The 12143-nt window shown below is 51.1% G+C and overlaps 1 protein-coding gene across 8 annotated transcripts in view; it reads right to left on the bottom strand.

Moving 5' to 3' along the window:
- The window catches only part of SLC25A48 (solute carrier family 25 member 48), a 45655-nt gene extending 36085 nt beyond the window's left edge, over nt 1-9570 (bottom strand). For 3 of the 8 annotated variants that reach the window (XR_007400975.1, XR_007400976.1, XR_007400977.1), the window contains exons 1-2: nt 9344-9569; nt 4747-4790 (exon numbers count right to left, since the gene is read on the bottom strand). Coding sequence is in view for 4 of the 8 variants with exons in the window: in XM_035697053.2 (XP_035552946.1) it covers nt 4747-4790; nt 9344-9389 (90 nt within the window). In the remaining 4 variants the exon portion in view is untranslated. Of the gene's footprint in view, nt 1-4746; nt 4791-9343 lie in introns of all 8 variants that reach the window. The other 5 variants (XM_035697053.2, XM_035697051.2, XM_035697052.2 and 2 more) reach the window with 3 other exon arrangements.
- Nucleotides 9571-12143: the final 2573 nt, after the last annotated feature.

Genomic DNA, 12143 nt, shown 5'->3' with positions numbered 1-12143 from the left:
GTTTGGGGACACGTGATCCCTGCCTCTTGAGGACAAAAACGAATCTGTGGCTCTGCCTCATCCGCTGCCCATCACTCTGCCATCTTAAGTATTCCCCGAGTGACCTGCCCCTTGTGGGTCCAGAGCCCCTTCATCTCTCACCTATATGATGGGCTGGTTTGCCCACTGGCCTCCTGCTGCCCTCTCACTTCAGGCCTGTGTCTATACAACAGTAACACCGTCTTTTCTGACAACAGCGAATTGCATCACTGCTATTTACAGCTCACTGATGGCTTCTCATCAGAGTTGAAGTGAACCCCACACTCTCTACCAGTGTCAAAGAGGCCTGGGTAGACCCCAAGCCTGCCTCCCGCCCCTGCACATTCTTTCATCTTTGCCCTTGCCTTCTGGGCCCAACCACGTGGCATATTCCCACGTCCTTGGCATCACTTTCCCCCTCCCTCAGCCTGCCTGAACTTTCCACTGGCTCTTCCTTCCCCCAGAAGGCTCTTCCTCCAGCTCCTGCTTATCTTTGGGGTCTGAGCTTAAGAGATGCAATGATGTCATCTGTCTGTTTACTTAGGATTTATTTGGGGTTCCTTACTAAGGCAGAACCATCTTGTATGTCCCTCTTGTCCCCAAGCTGAGCACAGCCCTGACATGTGTCTCCTTTGCACTGGCTAAATGAGGGGCTGGAGAGGAAGACAGAGTGTCCTCTAATGGAGGCTGGCTCTGGTGACCAGGGGCAACAGTGGGCAGCCACAGAGGGTCTGAGCAAGCCCATAAAAGTGCCAGTGGAATCCTCGAGCCTGGTAAGAAGGAGCCCTGAGAACCATAGGAGTGATCCGGACCCTGTCCCCCAGAACCCAGGGTCTTATGAAGACTAAGACCCAGTGTGCAGACCAACACTTCACACGAACAGTCTGTGCTCAGTGCGTAGACAAGTAGTAAAGACTCTGGCAGCACATCATAAACGTGACAGTCTCTGAGGTAAAAATCACAGGTGATGTTTTTCTGCACTGAACTGTGCTTCATATCCGACTTTCCTAAGATAGACAGGGGTTACTTTCATTATTTTTACTCACATAATATAAAAATAATTTTAAGGACACAACTAATATGGGAATATATCTTCTTAATAAAAAAAAATTCAACATTCTCCCTCCTTGATCCCCCTCCCTGAGCTAACAAGCCTGGCTAATCTCGTGACTAAGAGATTGATAGGCACTCATCTCAACAGGGTCAGAAACCCAGATGGCCATGGGAAATCTGTGGCACTCTCACAGGCATGATGCGTGAATGGTATCGTATGTTTTATAAGTGATACTTTAATAATCAAAGACATGTAATGGTTGACTCATCAACCAGTATGATTAAATGACTGTTTTCCCAACAGCTACTGTTCCACTCTCAGGAGATTCAGCAGTAGGGGAAATAAACTTCCTGGCCTCATGGAACTTAGAACCAAGTGGGGATGGAAACAAGAGTCAGCAAAAGGTCACTTCCAAGCAAATATGCATGTCCGATGATGACAAGCACCATGCAGGAAACAGACCTGGGGTCAGAAGTGCAGGCTGGTTGAAGGAAAATGCAGTATTTAACTGGTAGAGGCAAAGACACAGAGGAAGGGGCAGGGAGAGGAGAAGCAGCCTTTCATGGTCAAGCAGACCCATAGAGCTCTACCTCAGGGTAGGGTATGCTTAACCAGGGCAAGAATATAGGCAAGGGGAGGTGGGCACAGTCCTCCCTCTCTTCCCCCAGCTAAGGCCGGTGTTGGGGTGAATCTCTGTGGCCCCCAGTACCTACGGGACTGCCTCTGGGGACTGAATCCACAGTCTGAGTCCCTAAGAAGAATCAAGTTCCTCTGAAAAACTCGAGCGCCTGAGTCACTCAAGCAAACCATACATGAGGAAGTCAATCCCAGATCACAGAATAGAGCAATGATCTCCCAGTCATGCTGGGGACTTGGAGAGACTGTCATGGAGGCCAGCAGCACAGCACATGCCTCTAGGGCTTCCGTTATAATAGGGGCTGGGATTTTGTGTGCGACAACTATGTACCTGGGGGAGATACTGGGGCTCTTACAGAACTTATCTCATGGAATCCCACAAACACTACGTGGCATGGATCCTGTCCCCATTTCACAGATGGAGAAAGCTGCCTTCCCGTCTTAGTGTCCCATCACTATGTAACAAATCATGACAAATTTAGCAGCTTACCACAATCACAATGCATATCTATTCTCTTAGGGTTCACTAGCTGGTCTAAAGGTAGCTGAGTCCTAATCAGGAAACCCTGGTCACACTGCATTGGTGCCAAAAGCCAGGTGAGAATCTGTATCCCAGCTTCACAGCCACCAAGCAGCCAGAGGCTGGCTCTCTCACCAGTGATAACAAAGCAGGGAAGGAGTTTCTGACCCGGGTTAGCAGCCCAGGTCCTTTTAGGTCAGCTCTTCTGAAGGCAAGCCCTAGGACCTTGGACAAGTCACAACTCACTCATGACATAGGAGCATGCCTGCTCATCGGGATAGGAAGGGCTCACTCATTACTCTAGCCTCAGGGCCACAGGGTTAGGATCTTCACAACAGTCCCATGAGGGGTGCTCTTTGCCCATTTTTCAGATGAGGAAAGCAAGGCTGGGGGAGGTTAGGTGCTTGTCCCTGGTCACAGGAGAGTAGGTGAGGAGGCAGAGACTGAGGTCCAGATTATTCAGACTCTAAAGCTCTTGCCTGGACCTTTCTCAGACAGGGACTCCAAAGAAAATGTCATCCAGAAGGAAGGAAGGAACGAGCGTGTTCTGGGGAGTAACAATGGCCCCGGGCCACATCCCTGGCATCAGCAGGCTGGCCCCCTGAGTAATCAGCAGGCTGGCCCCCTGAGTAAGAAGGTTCTCAGGCTACATAGAGACCAGATCTGATGTATCAGAAAGGGTTCCCTCAGAGGTTCAAGTGACAGACTAGAGAGAAGGAAGAGCACCCCAGCCTTTTAACGTGGCCAGACTTGCCTGTGTGGAGAGGGGGAGACTCCAACAAGCTTCACCAGCCCCTGAGCAAGCTGCAGGTAAGGGACGGATGCTCTACCAGGGGGACACCGAGGTTACCTGTGCCAGGAATGCAGCTGGAAGGCCCACAGGAGCAGGGATTGGATTTGCTTTGTCTACTACTGATGCCCTCCATACTGCCTGCACGCAGAGGGCATCCAGTATGCATTTGATGTCGGAGCAAAAGGCAGGGCCCATATGGGGGACACAAAGAGCCAGGAAGTATCTCCCACTATTTAAGACAAATAGGCTAAACCTCCATCAGGAAGAAAGCAAGCAGGGCAGCCTGGGTGGCTCAGCAGTTTAGCACCACCTTTGGCCCAGGGCGTGATCCTGGAGACCTGGGATCAAGTCCCACATCGGGCTCCCTGCATGCAGCCTGCTTCTCCCTCTGCTGTGTCTCTGCCTCTCTCTCTCTCTCTCTCTCTCTCTCTCTCTCTCTCTCTCTCTCTGATGAATAAATAAATAAAATCTTAAAAAAAAAAAAAGAAGAAGAAGAAGAAGAAGAAAGCAGGCCTGGCTGTGACCCAGCAGGGACCCACTGTCATACAGGGAAGACACCGGCAGGAAAAGTGATTGTAGCAGCCATCTGGGAAGAGCCTGAGTGGTTTCTCTCAGAGCACAATCCAGGCAAAGCTTGAGATATGAATGCAAGTCAGGGGTGAGACAGCACTCTTTGTGACCATGCTCTCAGGGCCTGTCTATAGCTCTATAGTCCTGCTCACCACTGGGGACAGGTAGTAGGGATGGGGGTGGAGTCAAAGAACATCCCTTTGTAGAGCACTTCATTCCCTGACTCCTGGATGCTTTACCTCCTGGGATGACCTCAGGCAAGCCCTTTCCCCTTTCTGGGCATTTCTCCATCTAAAGAACAAGGAGGTCTGGATGATCCCAACACCCGATGGCCCTGTTGAATCCTCAAACCTTATACACTTCCTTGAGTTACAATGGCTTCCCATCCCCAGCCCAGGTCCACAGTCCTTTTTTTTTTTTTTTAAGATTTTATTTATTCACGACAGACAGAGAGAGAGGCAGAGACACAGGCAGAGGGAGGAGCAGACTCCATGCAGGGACCCCAACATGGAACTCGATCCTGGATCTCCAGGATCACGCCCTGGGCTGAAAGTGGCTCTAAACCGCTGAGCTACCCGGGCTGCCCCAGGTCCACAGTCCTACTCTGACAGCGAAGGTCTCCCAGGATTGAGCAATGACCACCTTTCCTGGATTCTGATCTATAGCAGCTTTCAGAAGTCTGATGCATCACCAAACCAGCCACGCTGGCTTTTCCCAAGCATCGCCCCCCAAACAGTGTCCCCATCTCACTGCTTAGCTCTTGCTGCTGAGCCAGGAACATCTTTTCTAATCACCTGAAACCCAACCTTAAATCTTGGACTCAGATGCCACTTTGCACCTGAAGCCCCTCCTGGATCCTTAGTTCCACAGAGACCAATAGGATTACTTACCCTCTCCTTGCCCCCGCCTCCCCCCCACAGCCCACGAGCACCTGGGGGCAGAAATGGGGCTTCACAAAAACACAATCACTGCCAAGTCATGAGAGGAGAGTGATGATTCCAAACCAGGCCTCTTGGCACCCCACCCCTGGCTTGGCATATAGAATCTGCCCTGGGCTGGAGACTGTCTTGGGAAAAGAAAGAGCAGACACATTCCTGGAGGCAGACTCACTCCAGGCCACTTTCCAAGAAGTAATGACAAACACGGCTGCAGTACCTTGACTGTGTCTAGAGGGTGGCCGATGATGACACTGGCTGCACCTGTGAATCAAAGAAGAGGACCTGGTCACTCAGCCCCTGGACTCTTCACCGGGTACCCAGCTCACTCATGCCATCAATACCCAGCTGCCGGGGGGACCCCTGTAATGTGCTAGGCACCAGCCCAGGCGCTGAGGAAGGCAGAGACCATGAAGTAAAATCTGGGCTCTGCTTCAAGGAACCAGCACCCCAAAAAGGCAGTGAAGGTGCTGGGGCAACTGGGTATCCACATGCCCATGAGTGAAGTCAGAGCCCTACTTCATGCCATATACAAAAATGAACTCAAAACAGACCAAAGACCTTAAAACTCAGAGGGAAATCTTCCTGACGTTAGATTGGCAAGAGATTCTTCAATACGATGCCAAAAGCACAAGTCATGAATGAAAAAATAAATTGTGTGTCATACAAATTAAACACTTATGTGCAACAAAGGACACTATCGAGAAAATGAAAATAATCTAAGAATCGGGAGAAATATCTGTAAATCATATATGTATAAGGGTCTAGGATCCAGAATTTATTAAAAAAATACTTAAAACTAAAAAGATTTTTTTTCTTTTTTTTTTTTTTAATTTTTATTTATTTATGATATTCACAGAGAGAGAAAGAGAGAGAGGCAGAGACATAGGCAGAGGGAGAAGCAGGCTCCATACACCGGGAGCCCGATGTGGGATTCGATCCCGGGTCTCCAAGATCACGCCCTGGGCCAAAGGCAGGCGCCAAACCGCTGCGCCACCCAGGGATCCCCTAAAAAGATTTTTTTTCAAGTAAGCTCCACACAGGGCTTGAACTCCCAACTCTGAGATCAAGACCTGATATCAAGAGTCAGATGTTCCACCAATTGAGCCACCCAGATGCCCTACCCCCTAATTTTTTTTAATGAGCAAAGGACTTGAAGAGACATTTCTTCAAAGAAAATAAACACATGGTCACTGTGTACAGTGGTTGTTAGGGCTTAGGGGGAGGGGAAATGGAAGTGATTGCCTGATGGATCCAGGGGCTTTTTTGGGCACGAGGAAAATTTGTAAGTAGACAGAGGAGACAGTTGCACAACAGTGTGAATGCATCAAATGCCACTGAATTGGATGCTTGAAAATGGTTATTTCTAGGTTATGTGATTTTTGCCTCCCAGAAAAGGAGGTGTGTACGAAGAGAAAACCCAGAAACTTTTCAGTTACCTACAGGTAACTTCACTTTTTCTATACTTCACTTTTAGCATCTGTAGGTAGAAGTAATATTAACATCTACCTCACAGTTGCATTGTAAGAATGAAATGAGGTCATGAATGTCAAGCACGAGCAGAGTCCTAGCTCTTCTTCTAGGCTCTTCAAAGAGAGATGCTGTCACTATCAAGTTTTAGTTGTGTGTGTGTGTGTGTGTGTGTGTGTGTGTGTGTTTTAAAGAGGGCCTCTCTGAAACGGTGAGAAATATTCTGGACTTTTCTTCTCACAGAAAAATGTCCAACCACACACATAGTCTCAAGGCCTAAACAGCATCAATGGGAAGCAAGGCTGCCCTGAGGCCATGTAGATGAAGAGGTCCTTGTTGCAGAAGTTGTCGACTCTGCAGTTGAAACCAATCCTCTATGACAAATTCCCTACAACGCTGATGAAGAAGGAAGAGTCCTTGCTAGCTGGGGTGATTTAACCAGATAAGGCAGTCCTGGAATATGAGACAGGTAGAGATGTAGAGGAACCAGCGAAGCCCAGAACAGACAATTGTTTGGTTTAGAACCTCCAGACCCCTCTCAGATCCTCCTTCCCACAGAAGTAGGCAGAGGGAAGGTTGAGTATTCAATCTACTGGAACCCATCCCAGCATAAGAAGAAAGGACTTCTGGTCCTCAGACTCTAGATGCTTCTCCCTAGTGAGTGAGAAGCCCAGGGAAGCAGCCCTGGAGCTCACCTTGGATGTGTATCTCCTTGGTCACTCATTAACCCACCCATCTGAAAGCAGGGAATGCAAGATAAGTAAGTAATGGGCCAACCTGGGGCACCTGGGTGGTTCAATCGGTTAAGCATCTGCCTTCAGCTCAGGTCATGATCCCAGGGTCCTGGGATCCAGCACCACAACAGGCTCCCTGCTCATTGGGGGGTCTGCTTCTCCCTCTGTCCCTCTGCCCAGCTCATGCTTTCTCTCTGGCTCTTTCTCGCTCTCTGTCTGAAATAAATAAATAAAACCTTAAAAAGAAAAGAAATGGGACAATCAGGTCAGTGGTTTCCAGACCTGAAGATCTAACAGATCAGTAAAACTTCAAACAAAATGTAAAGGATGTCATGGTAAAATTTTATCATGCAAGTTCATTAAGAGAGAAAACACCTAGAGATTAGTACAGGGGTTAAGATGGCCCTGGTACCAGACTGTCCAGGTTGGGATCCCAGGGCTCATGCTAGATGCATGGCCTTGGGCAAGTCAATGAGTGTCTCTGTGTACCCATTTCCTCATCTGTTACATGAGGATGTAATAATTATAGCTACCTCATTGGGGCTATAAAGAAATATACATCAACAGACATGAGACCACATAGTGTGTGACTCAATTTATATAAAATGCCAAGGAAAGGCTAATTTATAGAACCAGAAAGTAGATTCATGGATTTCCCAGGGGGAGAGGGAGGGGAGGGAATTTAACCGTAAATAAGCATGAATAAAGTGCGCTACTGGGGAAGAAAATGTGCTAAAATGAATTTATGGTAATGGGTGCACCACTGGTAAATTTGCTGAAAATCACTGAATTCTATACTTGAAATGGGTGTGTCTTATGTAAATTAACCTCAGTGAAGTTGTTATAAAAATACATGTGGCGGGATGCCTGGTTGGCTCAGTGGTTGAGTGTCTGCCTTTCGCTCAAGTTTTGACCCCTGGGGTCCTGGGATGGAGTCCTGCATTGGGCTCCCCGCAGGGAGTCTGCTTCTCCCTCTGCCTATGTCTCTGCCTCTCTGTCTCTCATGAATAAATAAATAAATAAAATCTTAAAAAAAATACATGTGGCACTTCAACACCACCTGCTGCCGACTTAAGTATTCAGTGATGACACGTATCCTCGCTTTATGGAAGCAAGAAAACCGCCAAGCTAAAAACAACAAAATGTTACCATAACAATGTAAGGACAATGGCAGAATAAAAAACAATCCACTGCTTACTGTGTGACTTGGGGAGGGCCCAGAGTCATTAGAGACCTGGGTTATTCGGAACAGCCTTACCCTCAAACTGAGCCAGTGACAGCCCTACTGAAGTTGGTCTGGCTACATAAGGGGGACAGCCTAAAGTAGGGAAGGCTCTACTGAGGCTTGTCAGAATGGCTGAGGGTTGTCCAAAGAGGGCCTGAATAAGGCCAGTGGGCTTCTGGGTACAGCACCCCCCACCCCACCACAGTAGAGTTAGGAGAGGAACCCCTCAATGCAACTCAAGAAAGCCTGCACAAAAGAACTGTTTATGGTGGAAAGGACAACCTCTGCTCATGACAGCAAGAAGCATGGGCCCTGCAGCCACCTGTTGGGAGTCAGGGGAGCAGCCACCAGAAAGGGATCCTGGGATGCTATCTGATCTGTTGCTCTTTTTGTTTCATTTTCATTTTCCTACAAATCTTCTGGTCTTCTCTATTTCCAGAACTGGTGTGTTTGTGAGGTACAAACACACTAATTATAGCCTCTGTCTCAGCATCTCAGGTTTTTGGTTTTGTTTTTGCTTTTGACTTTGGGCAGGGGCATTTGCCAACATCCCTTTTCTGATGATTCTCTTATACGGGGCCAAAAGAAAAGAGTATTTTACAATAAGTGACAGTCCTCCCCAGACCTGGTCAGTAGCAGACAACAATGGAGAAGGAAGCCTGCTGTGAAGAGAAGATCAAAGACGCATGGAAATGGATGCGACTCTTGCCCAAGCCAACCCATTCCCAGGGCCCAGCAGATAGTGGCTCCAGGAGGGGCTCCAAGGAGAAGCAGGTCCAAGAGTGACAGGAGGAGAAACCTGACAGTCGATAAAGGCCGAAAACAAGAAGGGTTCCTCCGATCTGGCAATGCGCTCGCATGCCCTGCACCCCCCAGTCTGGGCGCCCCCCCCCCCGCCCCCCCGCCAGGGCCAGCCTGATCGCGAAGCCGGGCTCCCCATCCCGTGCACGGGGCAGTCGCCACCCTCACCCACAAGTTCTTGCAGCCCTGTCCCCAAACTCTGGCGCACACCGGGTGGCCGGAGGGTGTGTGCGCGCCTGGGCGCTCCATTGGCTGCTGGCTTCCACGGCCTGTTTAATAGTTACCGGAGCCACTTCGGCGGGTCCTCTCTGGGAGGCAAAGCCGCAGGTCAGCGGAGAATGTGCGAGGCTGGAGGGGCTCGGCCCCAGCAGCAGCCGCGGGGCGGCGGGGCGGCGGGGTGGGAGCTCCGCACCCCTGCACCTCCACCCCGTGTGCGCGCGCGGGGTGGAGGTGCAGGGTGCGGAGCTCCCACCGTCCAGCAAGGTCTGTGGGCCCGGTCGGGTCTCCCTTTCTCTCCCTGGCCCCGGGCGTCCACCGCAAGCACACGCACCTCCGGGGGGCTCCCTCCCATCCCGGGCTGGGCTCACCTCCGATCCAGCCCGCCGCGAAGTCTTCCAGCTGGAAGCTGCCCATGGCCGAGCCGCGCCGGGGCCAGTCAAAGTCCGCGGCGCATGGCCCGCCGGCCCGCGTGCCGGGGGAGGAGGTGGAGGAGGTCGGTCGCGGCGCAGCCCAGTCCCCCGAGTCGGAGCCGCACCGCCGGGGAGCCTCGGAGCTCACCTCTCGGAGCGCCCGCGGCTGCGGCTAGCACGCCCCCAGCGGCCCTTAAAGGCGCCGCCGCCGGCCGCTCGCGGACGCCTGGGCCCGCGCGCGCGCCGCCTTCCCTCCGCCCGCCCTTGTCCCGCGCCCGCGCCCGCGCCCGCGCCCACGCCCGGCCGCTTCACACCGTCCACACCTCGGGCCCGAAGATGCCCGCCCTGCCTTGTTCACATTTCCTCTGAGACGCTGCAATTGATGTCAGGGGCAGTTTCGCAAAATGCGTTACTGGAGGTAGAAAGGGAGGCTGAGAACCTTCCCCCGGGCCGGGGAAGAATTTGGTTTCCAACCCCACCATCTCTCCGTGGGTTTACATAAAGCAGCACCGAGGGTCTTCTAACCGGATGAGCAGCTATAATCAGCTCAGCCGCGAGTCCTTCGTTCTCTGAAAGCCCTTAGAGATGGTTTCACTATAAAATACCCAGGACACACAGTTTTGCAGGACCTCTGTAGAGGTTAGGGACTCTCTCTCTCTGGGCCACATGCTCCACACCTCTCTGGCTAGCCCCGGGCTGCAGAACCTCCTCTATTCAAGAATAACTGACACCTTGAGTGGAAAGCACGTAGCCCAAGGGTAGGCTCCAAGAGAACTCTAAATAAATACGAGCTATGAGGATGTCTTCAGGCCAGAGTCTATGCCCAGGGCTTTGTGCACAGTCCCGCTTCCTTCTCACAGCAGCTGTGCGCAGGCATATCAGCCCCCTGAGGGTCAGTTTTAGGAGTCCATGTGGCCAGGCGACAGTACCCACAGATTCCATCAAACACTAATCTAGGTGTTGCTGTGAAGGTATTTTTATAGATACAGTTAACATCTAAAACCAGCTGACTTAAAATATGGGAGTTTATCCTTGATAATCTGAGTGAGTTCCACCCAATCGATGGAAAGGCCTTAAGAGCAAAATGGAGAGACACCTGCCTGGCTCAGTGGGAACAGCATGTGACTCTTCATCTAGGGTGGGGAGTTCTAGCCCCATGTTGAGTGTAGAGATTAAAGATAAAGGAAAATAAAAATAAAAGAGCAAAATGGAGGCTTCCCTGAGGAAGCCTAGACTCCACAACTACCTAATATGTGTATGTCTCCTACTGATTGTTTCTCCGGTGGAACCCTCTACCTGACACAACCCTGACATCACTGATTCCAATCCCCTGTGGGTTTCTCTTTGGTCTCCCAGCCCAGGGAGGTGATGCTTACCACCATTCCAGCCATGTCCCACTCAGCACCCACGCAAGCACCTGGGGATTCAGGTTCATGTCTACTTTTCAGGTACAGCTCTCCAGGGGCCCAGCTCCACTCAAGTCCAGGCTCAGCCTACACTCTCCACTCTGGTCCACCCAGGAAGGCAGAGGGATAGTCCTCTGGCCCTCAAATATCCTCTCTGTAGGTTCTGTAGCCAGGATCCAGCTGCAGGTCCATGCTCACTGGAGGACGTGGCCTGGCTGTGTGAGGTGCTTTCAGTACAATGGAGTTCTCTGACCTCCTTCCAAGAAGGAGGGTGATTTGATGCTAATTTCCAGCAGGAAACCAGCCTTGGAATCCAAAATGGTGAGGGTATCATCAAAAATAAGGGGCCTCTGCTGGGCCTGCTCTTTTCCTACTGGCACATCCATGTCATATTATCTAGGCCATAATGCAGCAACCACCCAGGCCTCCTTTTTCCAAAGCAAGGCAAAGTCTGACCACTGAGCCTTGATCCTAAGGGCCAAGAAACTTGCTGAGGAGTCAGGGCTCACCATCAGCATGGACCCCCAAACTATGCCCTACATACCAGGCCTGGGATATGTGCTGGGACAGTTCAAAGACATAAAAGCTCTCCTAAGAGCAGGCCTTTTGTGAGTTCATCACTGAGCAAGTCAACAGGTAGAAAGGCCCACCATCTTGGAGGACCACCTCACAGGTGCCAAGCTACATGGTCATTCCTCAGTCCTGTGTCAGCACTAATTAGAAGGTCCTGAGTTGGCAGGCAGTGGCCCTGGCAGCCCTGGGACAGACTCCTGAGCTCTGAGGCTACTGCTTAAACCGCTAATGAGCATAGCAGAATGGAAGGAGTGGGCTCCTCTCCAGAATAAACCCCTGTGCTCCACTCCCAACTGTGTGCCACAAGTCTGCCTACGAGGCACAGCACCCAACAGGCAGAGGGAGGACTCAGGTCTAGTGGCAGTCAAGGGCCAGGCCTGGAGGACTAGGCTGGGGGACCCAGCAGGATGCTCATTCTGGGGAGGGGGCTGGCCTGTGGCTTAGCCCTGGCTTCCCTGCTTTGGGGTGTTTATAATGCTGCCATGCACCTTTGTATTCTAGCCTGGGGAGAGGGCGAGTACTGAAACTGAGGCACAGACAGATGAGCTCCCTGAGTGGCTAGGGCCAGAAAAATCCCCATTCCCTTCCTCCCTCTTCCTGAGAGGTACCCTCCCAAGCATTTCCTGCTGCCGTATGTGTATAGGAATGTGCTAACATCTGACAATTAGGGGCCCACTTCCCATCTCTCATTTGCCTTTTCAGATGACGACATTCCTGGGCACCTAGTTTGTGCCAGTCTCCGTTCTTGGGAGCTGTCACAGAGGAGGCAGTTTGAGTTG

This window comes from Canis lupus, chromosome 11 (assembly GCF_003254725.2).
Source record: "Canis lupus dingo isolate Sandy chromosome 11, ASM325472v2, whole genome shotgun sequence".
Taxonomy (NCBI): domain Eukaryota; kingdom Metazoa; phylum Chordata; class Mammalia; order Carnivora; family Canidae; genus Canis; species Canis lupus.
This window is presented reverse-complemented; position numbering and strand designations above follow the sequence as displayed.